General features: G+C 37.3%; 1 protein-coding gene across 3 annotated transcripts in view; it reads right to left on the bottom strand.

Moving 5' to 3' along the window:
• Window positions 1-2980: 2980 nt before the first annotated feature.
• Window positions 2981-23271, bottom strand: part of SLC30A4 (solute carrier family 30 member 4) — a 30763-nt gene continuing 10472 nt past the window's right edge. For 2 of the 3 annotated variants that reach the window (XM_082735274.1, XM_082735275.1), the window contains 5 exons: window positions 12746-12899; window positions 10450-10648; window positions 9418-9523; window positions 8514-8648; window positions 2981-7559 (listed from right to left, as the gene is read on the bottom strand). In XM_082735274.1, coding sequence (XP_082591400.1) covers window positions 7405-7559; window positions 8514-8648; window positions 9418-9523; window positions 10450-10648; window positions 12746-12899 — 749 coding nt within the window. In that variant the 3' untranslated portion in view covers window positions 2981-7404. Of the gene's footprint in view, window positions 7560-8513; window positions 8649-9417; window positions 9524-10449; window positions 10649-12745; window positions 12900-17184; window positions 17328-23271 lie in introns of those variants that run through there. The other variant, XM_082735276.1, reaches the window with a different exon arrangement.

Here is a 23271-nt window from a genome sequence, read left to right as displayed (position 1 = left end):
CATTTTGTTACAGTGAAGAGAAGTGTGAAAGCAACAACAACAAAACCCACACAACAAAACCCCATAAACCAACATGCAGAAACTGGCAAGTAAAACAGACAATAGGAATCTGAAAGTCAAACCAGAATGAATTTTTGAGAAGTTCAGGAAAGGAGACATGGAAGCTATTTGGTAACTTACGAAGTATCATCTCCAGATTTACTGGGTAATACCCATTAGGCCAAACTTTATAGTTCATGTTCTATAAAAGTCACATGAGAGCCTTAAACCAGAATGCTGCTTAAAAAAGCTATTTCAGGGGCGCCTGGGTGGCTCAGTGGGTTAAGCTGCTGCCTTCAGCTCAGGCCATGACCTTGGGGTCCTGGGATCGAGTCCTGCATCAGGCTCTCTGCTCAGCAGGGAGCCTGCTTCCCTTCCTCTCTCTCTGCCTGCCTCTCTGCCTATTTGTGATCTCTCTCTGTCAAATAAATTAATTAATTAATTAAGAAAAGAGGCTATTTCATAGCCTCCAGCAATAATAACAGGTCATAGTTGGAATGAGTTATAAATGAACATTATTCTGATATAGTAAATAAAACTGAAAGTTTGGCATAAATAAAAAATTTATAAAGCTGTTACCCCAGCTTAGAATTTATTTTAGCATCTGATGTGGACCAAAAAAATTGACACATTTTAGATAGCTCTAGCTAGATAAGCAATCAAATAATATCTAACATCTCCCTAGTACAACTTATCTAAACTATATTTCATTACTATTTCCAAAATAGATGTATCTTTCATCTATTTCATATTTCATAAATATTTCATAAATAGATATATCTTTCCCTGACTGGAAAATTGAGAGGACATATTTTAAAAGCCCAATAACCAATTTTCATCTTTTCTTTTTCTAAATATTTTATTTGAGAAAGAGCGACAGAGACAGCAACACTGAGCACAAATGGGGAGAAGAGGAAGAAACAGTCTCCCCACTGAGCAGGGACCCCAATGTGGGGCTCAATCCCAGGACCCCGGGATCATAACCTGTGCCAAAGGCAGACACTTAACCAACTGAGCCAGCCAGAACTCCCCAATTTTCATCTTATATAGCAGATAAAATATATTTTTCACTTGTGAGCTCCCAGTTGGCACAAACTACATAAGGTACTCGACATAAATACATTTTAAATTCCTTTTTTTGTCCTAACTTAAGTGAAAAAATAAAATCAAGTAAATAAAACTTTATATTGGGAAGTATTTTTTTAAATATTGACTCATTTTTGAAAGAGCATGCAGGCATGCAGGATGAGGGCAGGGAAAGGGGCCAGAGAGAAAGGGAGAGAATCCCAAGCTGACTCCCCACAGAGCATGGGGCCAAATGCGGGGCTCGGTCTCACCACCTTGAACTCACAACCTGAGCTGATATCAAGAGTTGGATGCTTGGGCACCTGGGTGTCTCAGTGGGTTAAGCTGCTGCCTTTGGCTCAGGTCATGATCTCAGGGTCCTGGGATCGAGTCCCGCATTGGGCTCTCTGCTCAGCAGGGAGCCTGTTCCTCCCCTCTCTCTCTCTCTCTCTGCCTACTTGTGATCTCCCTCTGTCAAATAAATAAATAAAATCTTTTTTTTTTAATATTTATTTATTTATTTGACAGAGAGATGACAAGCAGGCAGAGAGGCAGGCAGAGAAGGAGAGGAGAAAGCAGGCTCCCTGCTGAGCAGAGAGCCTAATGCGGGACTCGATCCCAGGACCGTGGGATCATGACCTGAGCTGAAGGCAGCGGCCCAACCCACTGGGCCACCCAGGCGCCCCAATAAATAAAATCTTTAAAAAAAAAAAAAAAAGAGTTGGATGCTTAACCAACTGAGGCACCCAGGAGCCCCTTGAAAAGTATTATTTTTTTTTTAAAGATTTTATTTATTTATTTGACAGAGAGAGATCACAAGTAGGCAGAGAGATAGAGAGAGGAGGAAGCAGGCTCCCCGCTGAGCAGAGAGCCCGATACGGGACTCCATCCCAGGACCCTGAGATCATGACCTGAGCCGAAGGCAGCGGCTTAACCCACTGAGCCACCCAGGCACCCCCTTGAAAAGTATTCTTAAACGATCCTGGTGTTTGGGGTAGAAAACTGCTTTGCTAGTAAACATTTAGGGCATATGGCATAAAATGTTTGAAATCTTGCTACTCTTTTCCTCTTTTTGCCCCAAACTTCAAGGAGGATATAGAAAAGAAAAAAGGGGAGGGAAAGAACCTTTAGTGGCTCAGGTGACCTTCATATTAGCCAGTCTCAGAAATATCCATGCCAGATTGGAAGTTTGCTACACCAAGTGATAGCCTTCAAAGAGAACAACAGCATGTACACCAGGGGCGGACAGACTTCCTATAAATGGTCAGATAGCAAATATGTTATACGTGTCCCAACTCCTCAACTCTGCCATTGAAGAATGAAAGCAGCCACAGACGACACTTGATCAAAGGAGCAGAGCTGTGTTTGAACCCCCTACACTGAAATATAAAGTTCAACTTAATTTTCACATCATATTCTTCTTCTGACTTTTTTTTAGCCATTAAAAACTATAAACACCATTTTGAGCTCCTTGGGCTGCACAAATCAGGCTGCAGGCCAGACTTGGCCCATGAGGCACAGTGCTCAGACCGAGCCCTTGTCTACACTCCCAGAGGGTCAGCAGGTAGCGCGCCCAGACTTCACAAAGGCCCCCACCAACCTTACTGGAGCAGGAGCCTTGCTCTTCCCTTTCTGCCACTGTTGCTGGGGCTGCAGGGATATCATAAATGACAGACAGAAAAAGTTACAGATTCTTTTAATATCTTTTTCAACTTATCGGGAAGGTTTTTTCAGGTTTATTTCTTAAACGTCTAAGAGGGCATTACCATTGGAGTTGGTAAGACTAGTTAGGTTATAATCCACTGTCTAATGCTTTTAAAGATTATTATTGTTTTAAGGCCTACTACTATTTAATCAATGAAAAAAAACCCAGAGATTTAAGGGGGATTGTATATTTTCATTTTTTAATAAACCACACGGCAAAACAATAATAAATGTATAGGAAATTACAATTTGAAAATTGCAAATACATATACATATACTATACTTTGATCTTAAATTACGTGGGCAAACCCCAGCTTCAAAATCTTCCCAAAATCAATCATATGCAAAATACCTGGTTTCTGAAAGGGCAAATGGAAAAGTATATACAATATCTTAAACTGTGATATGGCTTACTTAATAACATATATATTTTTTTAGAGAAGCAAAAGCTTTCCAAATATACAGTATCTTCCAGGTGCAAAGCTGACATACTACTGGCCATTTCAATTTTGTGTTGCAGTTACATCAGAATATACTTAATTACATTATTATAAATTGACACTGTCATAGATTTAATTGGGAAAGTCTCCATAAATGCTTTCCAGTCTTACAAAAATCAGAAAATGTTTGTTGGTCCTTACAATATGATTAGAAGAACAGCATAAACCCTTTGTAAGCGAGAAATCAATTACAGGATGGCCTGAATGTGCATATACAATTCAATACTGAGGGATTCCTCCACGACAATTTCTTCTAATTTGCACGTTCCTGCCAACATTGCAAAAATACCCCGATTGGTGAGCTGTAAAATAAATATCATGCCCTGTCTGGCAAGATTCACAGGACAGATCTGTAGTTAGAAATAAAACTTAAATCATTTGGAATTGAGACTCACCTCCCCTCAACACAGCACACAGCAAGATGTCACTATTCATTTGTGACTAATACCCAACTGGCTCATGAACTGAGCTTGATTCAAAGACAAACTGAGCCAAATGAACTAGTCTTGTATCAATTAACATATTCTATAACTTTAAATTTATTGCAGGTAGACTCAACAGCAGAATTGCCTACAACCTTATGCCAAAGGGGCTCAAATTCTGTAGGAACACACTATTCATTATGGTGAGCCAATTTATATAAATTCATAAAAAGAAAATTAATTTAGGGCACCCAGGGGCTCAGTCAGTTGAGCAACTGATTCTTGATCTCAAGGTCATGAGTTAAGCCCTACACTGGGCTATTAAAAATAAAAAAAAGAAAAAAGAAAATAAATTTAGCTAATTGTGCTTGTTTTAGAAGCAAATGACTACATCTTCAAAAGTAATGAGAATGGTTGTTTGAGAAACAAGACCCAGAGTCTTCTTACTAGAAATGATCTTCACTCATGGTTATAGTATAGCCTATTTCTATCATACTTATTCTTTAAAGTTCAGTGTGCAGAGAAATCTGGATCAGGACAAGCAGCTGTTAAAAAAAAAGCATTCTTCCTCACCTAGAAATACATTTATAAGTGATACTTTGTTTCTGAAAGATGGTTTTCCTCACATTAAAATGAAAGGGAAGCTCGTGTGTCTAATCCTGTGTGTCTAGTCTGGGAAAATTCTACTGAAAAGACAAACACTGTCAGTGAGGACCTGGGTTCAAGAGACAGAGCCAGAATACTGAGACCTTTAAGAGCAGGAAAATTCATTTTAGAAAATGGAAATAAAGTACCAAAATTTGTAAGGAAAACAGTAAAACAGGAGCTCCTATGATTTGGCAAACAATACTGATGGGAGCTGAGAGCTGCGAAAATCTGGGCTCACATTACACGAGGCACAGCTAATGGAAAGTGTATGTGCGAATTCCATTTGCTTGTGATTCGGCATTTCAAAGCCCTCTGAAAGATACTTTATTCAACCCTCTTCCTCACATGAGATTTCTAAGGCAGCATGGTCGTTAATGAAAAATAGGTCTTTCCCTAAAATCAAAATGCTACCTCTGGCCAGAGTTGTGAAACACAGGTTTTAAGTACACAAGTTAACTCTGATTATTTGGAAATGTTAATTAAAATAGATCATACTGAAGAACTGCCCAGTGCAAAATCAACCACACTAGGTGTTTATCCACAAATCCCCACTGCTTGTCACAGGACGGTGGAGAACTCTTCCTGTGAGGGCTTGCTGGGGGTGTAACTCAGGGTTGCAGCTCAACAGGTGAGGGACAGACACAAGGCTCCTTATCAGAGGTAGACCATGGTCCCCTGGTCGTACCTGCTAAATTCACATCCTCCTTTGTGGGTTTTGTCAAGTAATAAAAAGTGAAATCTATCAATTCTCAGTCCCACAGACCCAGTAAAGTACAAAATCTGTAATCCTTGCTACAAAAGACAAAGACAGGAAACTTCATGTGTACCTCACTTTAAATAGAACACAGTCATTAAGATTTACGTAAGTTTTCCGTGTTTCTTGCCTTTTACACAAAGCTCCTTTTCAGTCCTCAAGTGGATTTCAGACTTTATCAAGTAAATTTTCAAGGACAGGTCGATATAAAAAGATATACCTACTCAAGACAAAGGGAAGTTTACAAGAAATAAGCTCAGTAGACATAAGAAACAACTACAAATATATGAAAATCCATTAGTATATAATGATTATTCTTTTCCCTTCTTGTGCTAGGTACCCTAAAGTCCATAAATGCCCAGACGTCCACTGAAGTGCTTCTCATTTATTCTTATTTGCCTTCCCTATTATGAGAATTTGTATTAACAGTTTATATACCACCCAAATTCTGATAAATTCAAATCATTATTTTTAAATGGATTCACAGTAAGAATCCCCTAAAGTTGATTTTAAATTCAATTCCATAAACACTTACTGGGTTTTATTAGATACAATTATCCCTCCTCAACCCTTTTTGGGGGGATACCAACTCATAATCCTCTCTTAGGTAAATTCAGGTTTTATCTTCGGTTTACTTATAGTGAGGTACTTGGTAGAAAGATGAAATCTGTTTCCTATCCTTCTTTGATATTGTAAGTCATCGGCATGTTTACGTCGGCTTTCAATTCACAACCTGTCTGTTCTACACTGTACGCTACTCTTGGGTCTCTGAGAACTCCAAGAGCCACAGCCATTCTTGGTTAAGAAACTGTCCCTGTGAAAATGGACTCTTAAAGTGCATAAAGATAATTTCAAAACCAACAGTTGCAAGATGGAACGAATATTCACAGCTGCCTCTTTAACACAACTGTTACCAATTAGGTTGCATTCCTTTGGACAGTTTCATGTTTAACCTCCCCATACCACAGACTGAACGTCCACCCCTATTCCTGTGCTTTAAGAAAACACAAACACTAGGTCAAAAACCCTTGACTTTTTTCTTCTTTCTTCTTCTTCTTCTTTTTTTTTTTTTTTCCTCAGAATAATGTCTTCTCCCTATCTCTTTGGGCATTTCTGCTATGGTATTATTGGAAAACCTCAAAATTATATCTTAGGGTTTCTGGAGTCCCTGGAGAATCCCTAACTCATATAATCAAACAAAAATCTCTCTGAAGGAATGTGCTTAATACACATGTGAAAGATGGGCATTACAAACTGACCCTTAGTCCTCCAGAGTTTTACCCTGAAAGGGCACAAACTGACTAACTGATAAGGAGGCCAGAAGCAAGGTACCAAGCAAACTTTCAGTTCTTGAAAGGACAGAGGATCACTGTTCACATTTTGCAGTCTCCTCCTAGTCTTAAGTAAAGATAATTCCATGAACAATAAAAGTGATTTCAGGAAGACTTAAATCTGACATTCCACACTCCATCCTTACTCCTGTATTTTGTTTTACATGATCATATCATAACTGGAGTTTAAGATGAACTTCTGCCATTCAGAATAGTACTGAAAATATTTCCTAAATAATCGTCATGACAGTGATCACAATATGTAAAGATTTAGTTCTGATCAACATTGCAAATAACCCAAAATGTTAACTTTGAGATGCAAAACCCCATAACATCTGGCAAAAACTGTTTATAAAGTATAACTATAATAATAACATTAAGTTATTTGTGAAGTAAAACATTTCTGAAACATGGGAATACATGCTTATTCCACTCTCTGGATAACGTCTAGTACTTTCTGAAATCTGCTGAGAAATAATTTCTGTAAAAAGAGAGCTAGGTGTCAAATTCCAGAAGCTGGATGTCAAGATTACATAATAAAAAAAAAATTCAGTTTTCCAGCACTGGCTTGATAAAAAATGGTCTTTAAAAAGGATTTTTAAATGTAAATACTGAATTCTTGATGCTTCCTTTAAGACATGTACTCTGTCATAATTAATGAAGTGTGGTCTTGGATTGTCTTCTTTGAGGTATCTGTAGAGTCACATCTTATTCTGTAAATAGTGTTGGAAACATCTTCCTCTGAAAGTCAGGGTGAAGTCTCATTTTACCATTAAACAGAAACTAGCACTGTCCGGCTGGAGTGATTGTTCTGAGAGACCTGTGCTTGATATGGACACAGCTGGCAGGGATTCCATTGTCTCATTCAGGCGTGTGCATTTATTGCTCTCAGGTCTGTGACTGCAGGATAAATAAGGCAGTAGTCCCAAAAATGTATAAAGTTAAGGACTGGAACTCTGACAATGGGCACAAGTTCTGTCCACTTCTTGCCTGTAACTCTGAAGCTGAATAGTACATTTATACATGCCAAATGTGTTCAATAATACATGCTTTGCTTTGGACTGTACTTCCTCCCATTTAGATGAACTTCCAGGAACTGCAATGTCAAGAAAATATCATTACTACTCAGTGTACAAAGCTACAATGACATTGGGGAATAACAAACTCAGCATACAGTGCACCTATCTTTATTAGTTTGATTTCTCCCCTCTTGAAGCTACTCTGTTAGAGAAGTACACCAGTCTCCAAAGCCAGGATGCCTTCTCATATTTCAATCCCTCCAGTCCACTCACAGGTAGAGAAAGAATACTAGACATCAATTAAGTCTTTTGCCTAAAAAAAAAAAAACCCATATGTACATTACTTTATCTTTTTTTTTTTTAAGTTTTTTTTTATTTATTTACTTGACAGACAGAGATCACAAGTAGGCAGAGAGGCAGGCAGAGAGAGAGGAGGAAGCAGGCTCCCTGCTGAGCAGAGAGCCCATGCGGGGCTCAATCCCAGGACCCTGGGATCATGACCTGAGCCGAAGGCAGAGGCTTTAACCCACTGAGCCACCCAGGCGCCCCTGCCTATTACTTTAATAAATAAAAAGCATCAATCTGCAAAGTGACTTTAAGAAATAAGAACAGGTTTTCTTATTGTAGAAAAAGGATGGTAAATATTCTTCATGCCTTAATCTGAAGGCAAAAATCAATTTGTAATGTCTCATTTTAGGGGTGACTGGGTGACTCAGTTGGTTAAGTGTCTGCCTTTGGCTCAGGTCATGTTCCCAGGCTCCCTGCTCAGCAGTCTCCCTCTTCCTCTGGCCCTCTGTGCATTCTCTCTCTCTCTCTCTCAAATAAATAAAATCTTAAAAAAAAAAGTCTCATCTTAGAGATCAAAAATTATTGCTCTGCTGTTGTTACTGATCTGTCACTCACCTTTTGAAAAGCCTGGTCCCTCCCCTTAAAGCAAATATTTACAGCAGAAAAGTCCCCCTACTTAATTATAAGCACAGATGTTTAATACTAAAGTCCATCAACCCCAGCATTTACTGTCAGCAACATACTTAGCTGTATGTGTACTATGGCAGTCGGTTTTCCTGAAGTGAGAGACCAGATATTTAAATCTTCCACGGAATATACATCTTCTATTTTCATCAAGGCTTCTTTGATATAGTCTATATTCAAATGGCTTGGTACACCTGTTAGTTTAGAATATATCATTTAAAAGTAAAGTTTATTTTGGGGAAGAAAGTTATACATTACTGACAGAACTTTTTGTTTTCCCCCAAAGAAACCAAATGGCTTTATCAAATTCACTTTAAATGGACACTTTAAAATATCTTAATACCTTAAGACAAACCATGCACACATAAAGCAAGATATGTATAAGAGGTTAATAACTTTTAGAATGTTCATTCTCTCTAAAAAGAAATATCAAATCTGAATACTTCCTTTAACAAATAAGCTAGGATACACAAAAAAAGGGAAAAAAGAGAATATCCAATGATGATGAACCTGGTGTTGAGAACTTACACACTCAGTCATAGGATTAGTAAGGAGGGAGGTTGAAAATATAACAAAGTAGCAAGTTAAATGGGAATTAAAGAATGAATAAATCACTAAACATAATTATACCAAGAATCAAGAGTTGTATTTCTGTCCTCACTCCACAGTTTATTAGCAGCATTACCTTAAGTAAGCAAGTTATATAACCCCTCTGAAGCTCAATTTCCTCGTCGGTAAGTGGGGATAATGTCCTTAGCTATTGTAAGGATCAAATGGGTAACAGAGGGAAGAGTACATCAATTCTTATATGTTATATACACATGAAGTGGTTTAACCGTAGCCCAATAAGCATCAGTAAAGAGAAAAGAAAAGACATGACTCTTACTCTAGAGTGCCCCCCACCCCCAATTTGATTAAGGGCGGTAAGAAACCCACACTGGGGATATGAAAGTGAGATCTTACCTTCTAGTATTATAACTATTGTGTCCCATATGATACGAAATGTTGTAAAAGCCACAAGTAATGAAAACACATATGTACAGATGGGATCAGCAATCTTGTATTCTGGCTGAAAGATAACAGACCAAAATTGTGTGATTAAATATAGACCAATGTAAAATAGACTGTAAAGCAGAAACAAGCAATACTCTGTTCCCTGTTCTTTAGTCTTCTGTACCAGGACTAAAGAATACCTTTATTTATTTTTTTTTAAGATTTTATTTATTTATTTGACAGAGAGAGATCACAAGTAGATGGAGAGGCAGGCAGAAAGAGAGAGAGGGAAGCAGGCTCCCTGCTGAGCAGAGAGCCCGATGCGGGACTCGATCCCAGGACCCTGAGATCAGGACCCGAGCCGAAGGCAGCGGCTTAACCCACTGAGCCACCCAGGCGCCCAAGAATACCTTTATTTTTGAATACTGCAAATTGAGAAACATCTTCACTCTTTCCTAGACTGTTTAAAAAAGAAATTTTTTTTTTTTTGCCTTTCCTTCTAAGACATATTTCCAGAAGTTTAATCATTTGTTCTATTGTTTTCTTCTGTGCCTTCTCTAAATCTTCCACCCAGAACCATAGAATATCAGAGCTGGAAGGACTTTTAGCAGCCACATATCTGGTCTAAGCTTCTCCTACAAAGGAGGAGGGACTAGCTCAGGTCAAAGCATTAACAGCAGAGCCAAGACTAGAACCCCAGTCTCTGGATTTCTAGTCCAGTGTACATTCCAGTACCTAGCAGTTCAGTGACATGGCTTAAAACTGAGTTATCCAGTGAAGGCAGTCCGGAAGCCAGCTACAGACAAGCTACTCTGTGAAATGATACTATTGTGTTTAGTGCTAGCACAAGAGCTATACTGATGGCTCAATTAAGCCTACCCAAATGCAAAATGAGTAAGACTGGCTTTGGTATCCAGTATATTGATAAAAGACAATTATTTTAATATTCTTAATATTGAAATTAAATATAATTTAAAATAGAAAAAGTAGCAATCATATTACCTTGAATCTTATGATGTATGCAGCTATTAGTACACCAACACTCTGTACCAAATCCCCCAAGGCATGTACAAACGCAGCTCTCACTGCCAGGCTGTCCTGCCCATGGTTGTGTCTACACACAGAACCTGTGGTAGGAGAATTTGAAGGCAGGGAGTGGGAATGGGAGTGGTGACCAGACTGGTTCAACAGAAAACCCATTCTGTCAAAAATAAAAGAAAACATTATTATTCTTCCTAGTATTGTTGATAAAAGGATTTGTTACAAATCAGACACTAATGAGGCAACATGGAACTCATTCATTTAATATATATATGAGCACCTATTATGTATTAGGTATTGTTTTAGGTATTGGCATCAAAACAGTGAATAAGGGGCGCCTGGGTGGCTTGGTGGGTTAAGTCTCAGCCTTCGACTCAGGTCATGATCTCAGGGTCCTGGGATTAAGCCCAACACTCTGCTCAGCAGGGAGCCTGCTTCCTCCGCCCCTGCCCCGCCTCTGCCTGCCTCTCTGCCTACTTGTCTCTGTCAAATAAATAATCAAAATCTTAAAAAAACAAAAAACCAGTGAATAAGACAGACATATTCCTATCCCCATGGAGCTTATGTTCCAGCAGAGAAGGCAGAGAAGTAAACAGATAAATACATAATAGACTGCCAGGCAATGCAAATGTTTTGAAGGGAAGTAAAGCACTGCGAGGGGATGGAGTGCTGGGGGAGTGTAGTCTGTCAGAAGCCTGAGATTCCTTCTGAGAGGAGACTTGGATCAAGTCAGGAAGCAGCATGTGGTGGTGCTCTAGGCAGAAGGAATACGGGGGCAAAGGCTCTTAGATGAAAATGTGCTCTATGTGTTTCAAAAAAGCAGGACAGCCATTGTGGTTACACTAAAGTGATTAAGAAGGGACGCCTGGGTGGCTCAGTCTGTTAAGCATATGCCTTTGGCTCAGGTCATGATCCCAGGATCCTGGGACTGAGTCCCACATGGGGCTCCTTGCTCAGCAGGGAGCCTGCTCTCACCTCTACCTGCTGTTCTCCCTGCTTGTGTGCACTCTCTTGCTCTCTCACAAATAAATAAATAAATTTTAAAAATAAATAAACTGAGCAAGAATGCTAAGGTATGAGAAAGGTACACAGGATTTTGTTTAAAAGGCTGTGGTAAGGACTGATTCATTTTATTTTATTATTATTATTTTTTTAAAGATTTATTTATTTGTCAGAGAGAGAGAGAGTGAGCACAGGAGACAGAATGGCAGGCAGAGGCAGAGGGAGAAGCAGGCTCCCTGCTGAGCAAGGAGCCCGATGTGGTACTCGATCCCAGGACGTTGGGATCATGACCTGAACCGAAGGCAGCTGCTTAACCAACTGAGCCACCCAGGCGTCCCAGGACTGATTTATTTTAATAGGAATGGAAGCCAGTAGGGCAGGGATTAGCAAACCACAGTCTGTAAACCCTATGTGGCCCGCTGCCTGTTTTTGTAAATAAAGTTTTATTGGGACACAGCAGTGCTCATTTGTTTACGTATTAAATGTGCCTACTTTTGTTCTCTAACAGCAGAGCTGAGCAGTTGTGACAGAAACTACATGGCTCTCAAAGCCTAAAATAGTTATTATCCGGCCTTTTACAGAAAAGTTTTCTGACTACTGGTCCAAATAAGTATATAACCTAAAAATTTCATAGCTTTTAGGGAAAAAGTTTGTAGTTTAAAAAAGTCTTGTTAATTATAATAAAAAAAAAAACTTCGTCCCACTTAAATTCCAAATTATTTGTCAAACTTCAGTATAACTGAGCAAACTAATGAGGAATTTAGAATTCCATCAATGTTTTACTAATATTTATAAGAAAAATTAACATAACATATAATTTTAAGATACATAAAGATACCACTGCACATTAGTGAATGCATGTACAATAGTCTCTAAGTTCACAGAACTTTAAAATATTAATTTATTAAAAATTAATAAAATATTAATTGAAAACAATATACAGTATACAATACCAGAATGGTATATACATATCATCATAAAATTGTCCAAACCCACAGAATATACAACATCAAGAGAATGGACCCGAATGTAAACTAGGGATATTGTGGGGTAATGTGTTAATGCTGGTTTGCTGGTTCATCCACTGTAACAAACGTACCACTCTGAGGGAGGACATTCATAAAGGTGAAGGCTATGCGTGTGTGAAGGCAGCAGGTATACAGGAAATCTCTGCACCTTCTGCTCAGTTTTGTTGTGAACCTAAAACTATTCTAAAAAATAAAGCTTTTATACTTCTTTTTAAAATAAAGCTTACATTACATTAACAGCAACTCCAACCGCTGCAGTGATGAGCATTATATCTCCATTTATTTCATATTTCATATGGATAGTTCTTTGGACAGCTTCATATAGGAGGAATCCCATAAGTACATACACCAACAGCACACTAATCATAGCTGATAAAACCTCTGGAGGGAAAAATATAAACAACAAATATATCTGTAGCACGGTTATTACACTTCATACAAACTAAATATTTATTTATATCCTTCCTCCAAAGAGATTACAAACACTGTATTTAATTTCTTTCATGTTATTTTTTTAATTTAAAAAGTGTTGAGTAGTTTGCTCTGGATTCTCCACTAATTCATTCTCCCCACTCCACACCTTCCTCCTCATCTCTTTAGGGTCAAACTGTGTGTATTTAACAGACCATATACATGGTAAAAAAATGAAAAACTGAAAAAAAATTATTGGTAACATGCATGCTCACAGACTAATTTCCCAGTAAAAGAGTACATTTACAAATTAATAATAAAGTGAAGAACCCATAACAAAAATGGATAAAGGACATAAATACTAATATACAGAAAATTAACAGAAAAACCAATTTATCAAAATCAATCACACTACAAGAAATTCAGATAAGAATATGATTATTCTTTGTCCCTTACTAAATTGGTAAATATTAAAAAGTTTGTTAACAGCTATAGTTAGCAAGGATATAATGGTGGAAATGTCACATGGAACTATCTTTTTGGAGAGCAGTTAGTAAAATGAATCAAAAATTTAAATGCATGTGTTCCTTGATTCTAGGAATCTATTCAATAGAACTCATGATATATATGCAAAGATATACCTATAAAGTTTTTCACTATTAATTCACTATTATCAAAAAATATCTAGAGACATCTTAAATGTCCACCAACGAGGAACTTAATGGATAAAATATGATATATCCATATAGTGAAATATCATAAAGCCATTTATGTTGAAAAAAAATCATGCAAATTGATAATCACAAGACAAGAGAGTGTTACATCTAGGAAGTGGGACTAGAGCTTTGGAAACTTAGTTTTCATTTTATTCTTTTCAGTAATGTTTGAAATGTTTTAAGTTTTACCGCAAACACATATTACCTTTAGACTAAAGAAAAACAAGGCATACAAGTATTCATGAATGCACTTTGACCTAGCAATGCTTCTTCTTGGAATGATACACACATTCATGCTAACTGAGCTGCATATGTACAAAATGAGGTATATTATGAAGCTATTCATGAAGCACTGTATAAAATAGCAAACAATAAGAAAGTGAAAGGGCCCTATAACACGCAATACTATGCAGCTGTTAAAAAGGGGATATATAGCTTTTTATGTTCTGATAAGGGGTACTGTCCAAGATACAGTGTTATGTGAAAAAAGCAAAGTGTGTATGGCATGTTACTATATGTGAAAAGAAAAAGGAGTATGTATATATATATATATATAGAGAGAGAGAGCTATATCTTATATATACATGATATCTGTACATGCAATCTCTGAAAGGATATACAAAATGCTGATAAAAAACTGGTTATGAAGAAAATGGCTGACTGGGAGACAGGGATGACTGCACTATATATGCTTTTATGTCATATAAACTTTTACCACGTAAGTATATAGTAGAGATAATCTTATATCTTTTCAAGATACACAATAGGACAATGGAAAATATTTACATTTTAAAATAATTAACATTATAATATAAAAAATATATTATATATAAAAAGTATATTATATATATATAAAATATAAAACAACTATTGACACTCAAAATAATAAAAGCAAGAAAATACTTTTAAAGAAAATTTTTCCTTTAGAGAAACCAGAGAGTAATCTCGTTAAAGGTAAAACAATCTGGGAAACTGTTATCTGAGTCAAGTCATTGCTCAAAGGTTCCAGGCAGTTCAAATATATTGAGCTTTGATACATTTTCATTTTGATGCATAAATTACAGCACAGAAAAATTATGTAGCAGTTATTAGCTGTTTCCTGAACACATCTCACTAATGTAGCTAAAACTCCAATAAAATCCTGTGCATTAGCAGAACAAACACTGGCATAATACAACATAAAAATAAAGCTCCTATTCAAAACCATGGTACACTTATTTCTGACATACTAATTGTCCCACTTCAAAAGACGCATACGGCTAAAACCCAGGAAGGACACTCTGAAATACACAAAGCTGTGGAGAAACTACCACATCAAGTGCAGACTCTCAGCAGCTTGAGGACAGGACCAGTTCCATTCCACATTACACTTACTGTGACACTCAACAGAGTGGTTGTCATGTAGCAAATACTGATGGATGGATTTGCTGAATGAGGTTAGGTAGGTTGAACAAGGGGAGATGATAAAGGCTATACAATTAAGAAAGGTAGGCTAAATGTAAGTAATAGGTTATTTACTAAATCCCAAAAAATAGTAAGTAAATTGGTTAGAAGAGAAGAATTAAGCCAAATACAAGACAGAAAATGCATGGAATTTCTCCTCTTAAGTTATAACAGCTGATGGTAAAGAACACATATATTAAAAAAAATAAAATATTTTTAAACTGTGAAGTTCATGTACTAGTGGTAGCTTCATTTTACTCACAAGGTAAGAGAAATTTCCTTTAAAATTGGTATTTAATAAATACCATTCTGGGGCACCTGGCTGGCTAGCATGCAACCCTTGATCTGGGGGTTGTTAGTTGAAGCCTTAAGTTGGGAGTAGAAAAGAATTTACTTAAAAACAACAACAACAACAACAACAACAACAACAAAACCAATTCTTCTTCTCAAACTCTTCCCCTCTACCCTCCCAGAAAAGAGAACTTTAATCATGTGTCAAGGTTGAAGCTACCAATGAGGTCAGATAGTTTTTAAGATGACTTAATCAGGGCGCCTGGGTGGCTCATGGGTTAAGCCTCTGCCTTCAGCTCAGGTCATAATCTCAGGGTCCTGGGATAGAGTCCCGCATCAGGTTCTCTGCTCAGCAAGGAGCCTGCTTCCCTCGCTCGCTCTCTCTCTGCCTTCCTCTCCGCCTATTTGTGATCTCTCTCTGTCAAAGAAATAAATAAAATCTTGAAAAAAAAAAGATGACTTAATCAAATTATTAATATAAAATTATAAAGCAATACGCTTTACTTATAAAAATTCATGGCTATGTAAGTTTATGCCATTAACTTTGTCTTTAAGTTGTGATTATTTATGAAAATCTAAAACCAATAATTAAAAATTCTTTCAAAACTCCTTATAATTAAGTTAATAATACTTTATAGTTTTCCTGGAATAGTCCCAATTTATTAATTATACCATTGTCCTGTCATAATTATTTAAAAAGCCCTACTTCACTCTCAAAAGTGTACTGGTTTGGATGATAAATGATAACTTACACTAGTAGGTATGCCAGATAAAATACTGGATATCTAGTTGAATTTGCATTTCAGATGAATAATTTTTTAGTATAAGTATGTCCCATGCAATATCTCAGACATATTGGGAGTCCTGCAAGAATGTGTATGTGCCCTCCCAGGCCACACACCCAAATCTGGCAACTCCATATCCTAGTGATAATTTTCCTAAACACTTAAAATCACCTTTTAGTGAACTTTCATATAAAGCAAAACCAATGAAATAAAACTATCTTATTTCAAAATAAAGTAAAATGAAAGTCAGACTAAAGCATGAACAGAGATCCTCAGCAGGGAGGACCCCCACACTTAGAAGGCCCACTAGACACCTGCAGCCTGGAGTTTTCCACACCAGTTTTTAGCCATGTGAGTAGCATAAACGGGATCCCAATGTCTACCCACAGTTAATAGTAATGGAATTCAGCTGATTCCTAGAAACTGCCAAAGTGACATATTAGGATGCTGATATCAATGATATCCCTTTTCCAGCAATTAATAAGAAATGTGACTCGTGTCTCAACCCCTTGGTGAAAAGCAAAGACATTCGGCTATTACTTTTTATTCTAATCACCTGTCAAAATGTCTTAGACAGAATACTGATAAATGCAAAAACAGAAAAAATTTATGTATATTTTTAGGCCTGAGATTTATAACTGAGAAGTAAAAGGCACAGATAATACTACATAGCTAAAAATCCTAGTAGTAGTAATATGATCATTTATTTTGATAAGAGCTCTTTCACTGTGAATAAATTAAACTGGTAAAATATCATGAATAGGACAAATTAGCATTTATAATTCTTTTCATAGGTTTTGTTTTAAGAGAAGAAGGAAGGGGGTGTGGTGTGGGGAGGGACAGAGCAAGAGAATTTTTTTTTTAAGATTTTATTTATTTATTTGACAAACAGAGATCACAAATAGGCAGAGAGGCAGGCAGAGAGAGACGAGGAAGCAGGCACTCTGCTGGGATCATGACCCAAGCCAAAGGCAGAGGCTTTAACCCACTGAGCCACCCAGGTGCCCCACAGAACAAGAGAATCTTAAGAAGAATCTTCAGCTCAGGTCATGATCTCAGGGTCCTGGGATAGAGTCCCGCATCAGGTTCTCTGCTCAGCGGGGAGCCTGCTTCCCTTGCTCTCTCTCTCTCTGCCTTCCTCTCCGCCTATTTGTGATCTCTCTCTGTCAAAGAAATAAATAAAATCTTGAAAAAAAAAAAGATGACTTAATCAAATTATTAATATAAAATTATAAAGCAATACGCTTTACTTATAAAAATTCAGTGCAGAGCTTGATAAGGGGCTTAATCTCACAACCCTGAGATCATGACCTGAGCTGAAGATCAAGAGTTGCATGCTTAACCAACTGAGCACCCAAGCACCCCTTTCAAAGTATTTTTTAACATGACAGAATGTAGATAAACACAAGCAAGGTTTTTGCCTCCCAACATTTAAAAGAAAGGGAAACTTTCCATCAACAACCAAATTCTGACTTGCTCCAGTCTTCTCATTCTTGCTCTGGCTTAGTCTCTGGGCACATAACATACAAAAAAGTTTTTCAACACAAAGGAGAACACAACAGCATGGATTTTTCATCTTTGAAAGAAGACCCAGAATTTTCACAACTGAAACCCTAGATTTCCATGAAAGTTAGGACCCCAGTAACTTTAGATAAACTTGCCTAAATGGAAATTTATCATAAATGAAAAACTCTTGAAAGAGATTTTTATGGAAATTCTAGAAAATCTATTATTATAGTAGTTCCAACATATTTTGCTACATTACACACAAATAATTAAATCACTCCATCTGACTGAACTGGAGCACTGGAGGAGGGAGTAAGATGAGTGAATATGTGTTTTTTATTATAACATCACTTAGGTCTTTTAATTCAGCTGAAATATAAACACATGTTTATGGTCAATGATCTATTAAGACCAAAATATACCCTGAATTTCACATCCAGAGAATAGGCAGTTTTGGTTTAAATGACTCATAAATGGTAAGAAAAAAATCAAATGGGAGAAAACAGAGATGAATGTCAAGTTTTGATAGTACTAGAAAATATGAAAAATGTTTATTGCATATTTTAACACATCTATAAATTTCCAAAACTAGAGGTTTTCAAGGTTCATATAATAAACACTGAGTCCTTCTCTGTCCTCCTGTTACTCTCCATTATAGTACCTTATTCTTTGCTTCCTAGAATTTACTCTAATTTATAACTGTACTGCATTTGTGTACATATTTACTGCCTATCTCCCCAACCTACAGTATTACTCCTTTAATCAACAGGTAACTATTGAGCACCTATTCAGTGAATGAGTATCCCTTTGCTTCAATTACATAAACCACACTCAGCCCAAACATACTGTTTTTCAGGAGTGCTGCCTAAATGTACTGGCCTATCATAAGTGTTAACTTCGCTAATGCTAGGATGCCAATAATGAGTATATTTCCTTTAAATTCCATAATGCTTGTCTTTCTGCTGTCTCAAAAACTAGAGCAAACATCTAAAAACAGGTTTCAGAGGTTTAAAAAAATGAATAGGGAAGGAGAGCGGAGACACAGTCTCTCCTGTACTTTTTTTCACAACTGAAACCCTTCCAGTAAAAGATAGGAAGGAAAAGATAGGAAGGAAAAAGAAGGAAAATCAGTGGGCTGTGCTAGATTTGCCTAGGATTTCTGAATTCATATTTGTACTTCAACTCAGCCACAGACAATCCTACTGCATGCACTTAGGCTAAAGACATCACTTTTTAGTGGCCTACTGTTGCCACCGGAATACCAGGTGGCAGACTGCAAAGCAGACTTTGCAGTTTAGCCTGGTATTCCGGTGGCAAGAGTAGGTTGCCATGTTTGGAGCCTTTCAGTTCCTATTCTAAATAATCTTTTCAATTTTTTTTTTTAAAGGTTCTATTTATTTGACAGAGAGAGACTTAGCAAGAAAGGGAATACAAGCAGGGGGAGTGGGAGAGGGAAAGCAGATTCCCCACTGAGCAGGAAGCCTGATGCAGGGCTTGGTCCCAGGACCCTGGGATCATGAACCTGAGCCAAAGGCAGATGCCTAATGCCTGAGCCACCCAGGCGCCCCTCTAATGCCTTCTCACCACTCCCTCTATCCCATACCCAAGATGGCCAGCACTCTCAAATGGACTCTTGACTATCCAACATGGACCACCTCACTCATGTCTTCCTTCTGTCTCAGCAAAAACTCCAGTTTCTAGGAGGTATCTATTCTTTTCCAGATGTTTAGGTGATATGAATTCTCACTAAGATGTGAATCATTAACTGGCATAACCCTTGTCAGGAGTGGGAGGACGTTATTAAAATGAATGACTAACCATGGCTGCATGTATGGGGAAGAGAAATTTTTTAGCTGAATACTTTCTGCTCCTTTAGCAACAGGGAATGAAATAGCAAATGACACAGAATTAGCTTTATAACTGTATACCTACAGGAGAAGAACCATCATCTAGCCATGTCTGCCAAGGTCTTTGCCGAGTGGAATTACACTCTGCTTATTACACTCTGCACTGTTACTTCGCTAACCTAGGCTGATGATTTGCATTACCAAAATGTAAATCCTGCTTTTTTATTTCAAATACAAACAACTCTTACTAAGTCCTTTTACATGATCTCTATCTTTATCTAATCCTTGAAGCTTCTTCAGCCCAAGAAATGGAAGAAAAGCCTTATAAATAAAGTCAATTAAGCTCATAATCTACAGAGAATAAAAGTAGAAAGCAAGGGGATTGTACTGTTTTCTTTCGAATAGCAATTCCCCTTTGTCTGGGAAATAGTCTGTTCCTCCTAAGGATCTGTAGGATTTCTGCTACAGTGTGTTTCATTAAGTTCTAGGTTTTATTAACTTCCAGGGTAAGAGGACATACCCACAGTCAAATAAATCAAGGCACTTAAAAATAGCTCATATATGGTTTCTAGCCTGCTCTCTCTTTTCCCACAAAAGAGCTGCCACTTGATAAAGAAAAGGAAAACCTGAATGACTTTACACAATCTGTGAGTTCACGTGAAGGAAAGGAATGTACTACCGGAATGGAACAGACTCCTGAGGCAGCTATTTGGTACTCCCTTCAAATCTAAAACCACCTTTCTCACCTTCACTAAATGATTTGTGTGAAAATAAATTTAGTCACATTTCCAAAAAAGTTACCAAAAGGGGCACCTGGGTGGCTCAGTAGCTTAAGCGTCTAGCTCTGGATTTTGGCTCGGGTGGAGATTGAGCCCCATGTGGAGCTCCACATGCAGTGGGGAGTCTGCTTGAGATTCCCTCTCCTTCTGTACCTCCCCCCTTTATCTCTCTGGAATAAATAAATAAATCTTAAAAACATATTACCAAAGACCTGAGTTTAAAAGCACAGCTCTAAAACTGCTGCTTAATCATCAGGGTGAATCACCTTACTTTTCTCCCACTACCTAGCTGAGACAGTTATGCTCAGAGAAGAATTCTGATTAGCGGGGAGGGAAGACATATAATTTTGGGTTGTGTAGCATCTGAGAGATGCAAAAAGTGTGGGCAGAGTGATATACTGGCAGGCAAAAGAGGGAGGAAACAAGATTGGAACTTTTATTGGGAATTCATTCTGGGCCAGGTCTACCACCTCAGGTACTTAGACCTTACCACATTACATATTCAAGTATTATCATTCATATTTTACAAAAAAAAACCCAAAACCTTGTACTTAGATTAAGTCATCTCTAAAAGGTCATATAGCTAGTAAAACTGCAGATCTCAGATCTGAACCAAAGACAACTTGTTCCCAAAACTTTAAAAGTGGAAAGTACCAAAACAAATAGGACTGTTCCTGACTGACATCTGGGGGAAACACTACCAACTAATTTCTTACTTAGTCGAAGGGACCGAGAAGACTGGCTGTTCCACCCCATTATGTTATGAATCAAATAACTTTTTATAGTGTAGTTTGTGAATATGACCACAGTTTCAGAACTACAGATAAATGTTCTCAAGTCCCAGATATTTTAGTCCTCAAATTTCAAAAATATCCCTACTCCTAGTTTGGAAACTGGTTTAATTTACCCTAAACACAAGTGATTGGACGTTCCTGAGCTATATTAAATGATCTGCCTCATAGTTTTCATGTCCTTATTTACTCAGAATAATATTATTTATTTACTTAGCCTGCATAAGCAATAATTCAGCTAATAATCTCATATTGCACACTTAATACTGCCAGACATAAAAAGTTTATTTAATATTATCCGTTTCCATCCCTACTTCATTCATGGTCTAGAACAAGATACGGTTTCATGAAAATAGCTATAAAATGTGATAAATCCTATTAGGCATGTATAAACTGTTAGAAGCAAACAGAAAGGAAATAAATTTAAGGATTGGTACAACTAGTATCTATCATCCACAGACACACACTTCCAGGTCAAGAACTGGGTACACAGTATGCTGCCTTTTGCATAAGATAGGGTGGCAGGGGATGGGATAAGGTAGGCAGTATGGTATATATGTATGTATTCACTTATACTTTCAAGAGGAAATGCTGGAAGGGTAGGCCAGAAACAAGTTAAAAATCATTACTAATAAGGAATGGGGTTAGAGGATGGGTTGGAGGAGACAGAATGAAAATAAAGCTTCTTGAGTAAATCCTTTCTTTTAATAACTCATTTTTGATTCTTGCAACATAAGTTTTACATATTTACAAAACAGATCAACAAAGAAAAAAATTAACTCCTGTCCTAACCTCCCCCCCATAATCCACAATGTCAAAACAAAATTCGACAACAGTAACACCAGAAGTTTCTTAGGGGGACTTTTTTTGCAGCGTTTTTTAGGACCTGAATCCCCAAGTCTTGGTATTAGAGGTTCACAGAGCTTGAAAAGAATACTCATGGAGCAGTATATTCTGTGGAACACAAGACAGCCCCTGCTGTGGTTTACAGCTTTATTCAATTCTACATATCCTTGCTGTCTCTCTAATCCTCCCCAAAGAGCAGAATAAGTGAAATAAGTTCTGTATCTGCAAAATCCTCATAAAATTTTGCAATACAAAGAAAATGAAGATCCCATAAGGCCCTTCTAGTGTAAAGGTTTGAGTCCCTCCCTAGCTTTGGGATATACTCACCCACCTGTAGCTCAGTAACTCTCTTCCTTTTTAAGATAATTTTTAAAAATTTAGATAAAATTCACCCACATAAAATTCTCCAGTTTAATAATTTTAAAGTGCACCAGCGATGAGTGGGTTTCAGTGCACAAGGTTACGACACAATCACCTCTAATTCCAGAACATGCTGATCACACCAAAGGGAAGCCTATATGAAGTCACTCCCTTTTATTTTTTTTTTAACATTTTCCTGAGGTTCTTAATAAGCACAATCTTTGGACCTCCTAAATTGTTCTTTTATAAAAGCTTTAACCTTTCCCCCTGTTTTTATCTTTTTGTTCTATATATCCTAAGACTTCGATTATATTTTCTAGTCTGTGTACTGAATTTTTAGAAAAAATTTAGCAGTAACATTTCAAAGACCTTTTTCTTATATGCTTCTTTTTCAAAATATTTTACTGTCTTATTATTCTGAGTATATTAATAAGGTGATTTAAAACATTTGCTTCTGCTTCTAAAGTCACCTTTCTTTCCTCTAGGACTAATTTTTCTGTTTTTCTTATTGCTAAAAGGTCGTTGGTTGTCCATTTACATTTAGGGCAGAAGGACAGGGAAACGGTTCTTTGCAAAAAGAAAATGAGGAAGGATAAGCCATAAACTAATTAAAATGGTTACTAATAAGGGGTGCAAGGCAGGGCAGACTAAAACAAATGTATTACTTTGGAGGAGGGGAACCACACATTACATGTGCAAAACCCTGAATTCTAATATGAAAAAGACTTATTTTGGAACATCAACTTCCACACTACAAGCCTCAGCTCTCCCCAGACATTTTGTTCAAGATCTTTCAAGAACTATATGGTATTTTGCATGGGGAGAAAATGCAGGCTACCTGAGTGGGGATAGGAAGGTAGGAACAGAACGGACAAGTGTGAGCAGTTTCCCACTTAGAGTCATTCAGTTAACTGTTCTTGTTTTCAGCCCCAGTCCTCACTATTGCTCAGCTCTATCCCTGAATCTTCTATGGAGAAG

Source organism: Mustela nivalis, assembly GCF_964662115.1.
Source record: "Mustela nivalis genome assembly, chromosome: 6".
In the NCBI taxonomy this organism is placed as follows: Eukaryota; Metazoa; Chordata; class Mammalia; order Carnivora; family Mustelidae; genus Mustela; species Mustela nivalis.
The sequence above is the reverse complement of the archived record's forward strand: the minus strand, read 5'-3'. Positions and strand labels throughout refer to the sequence as shown.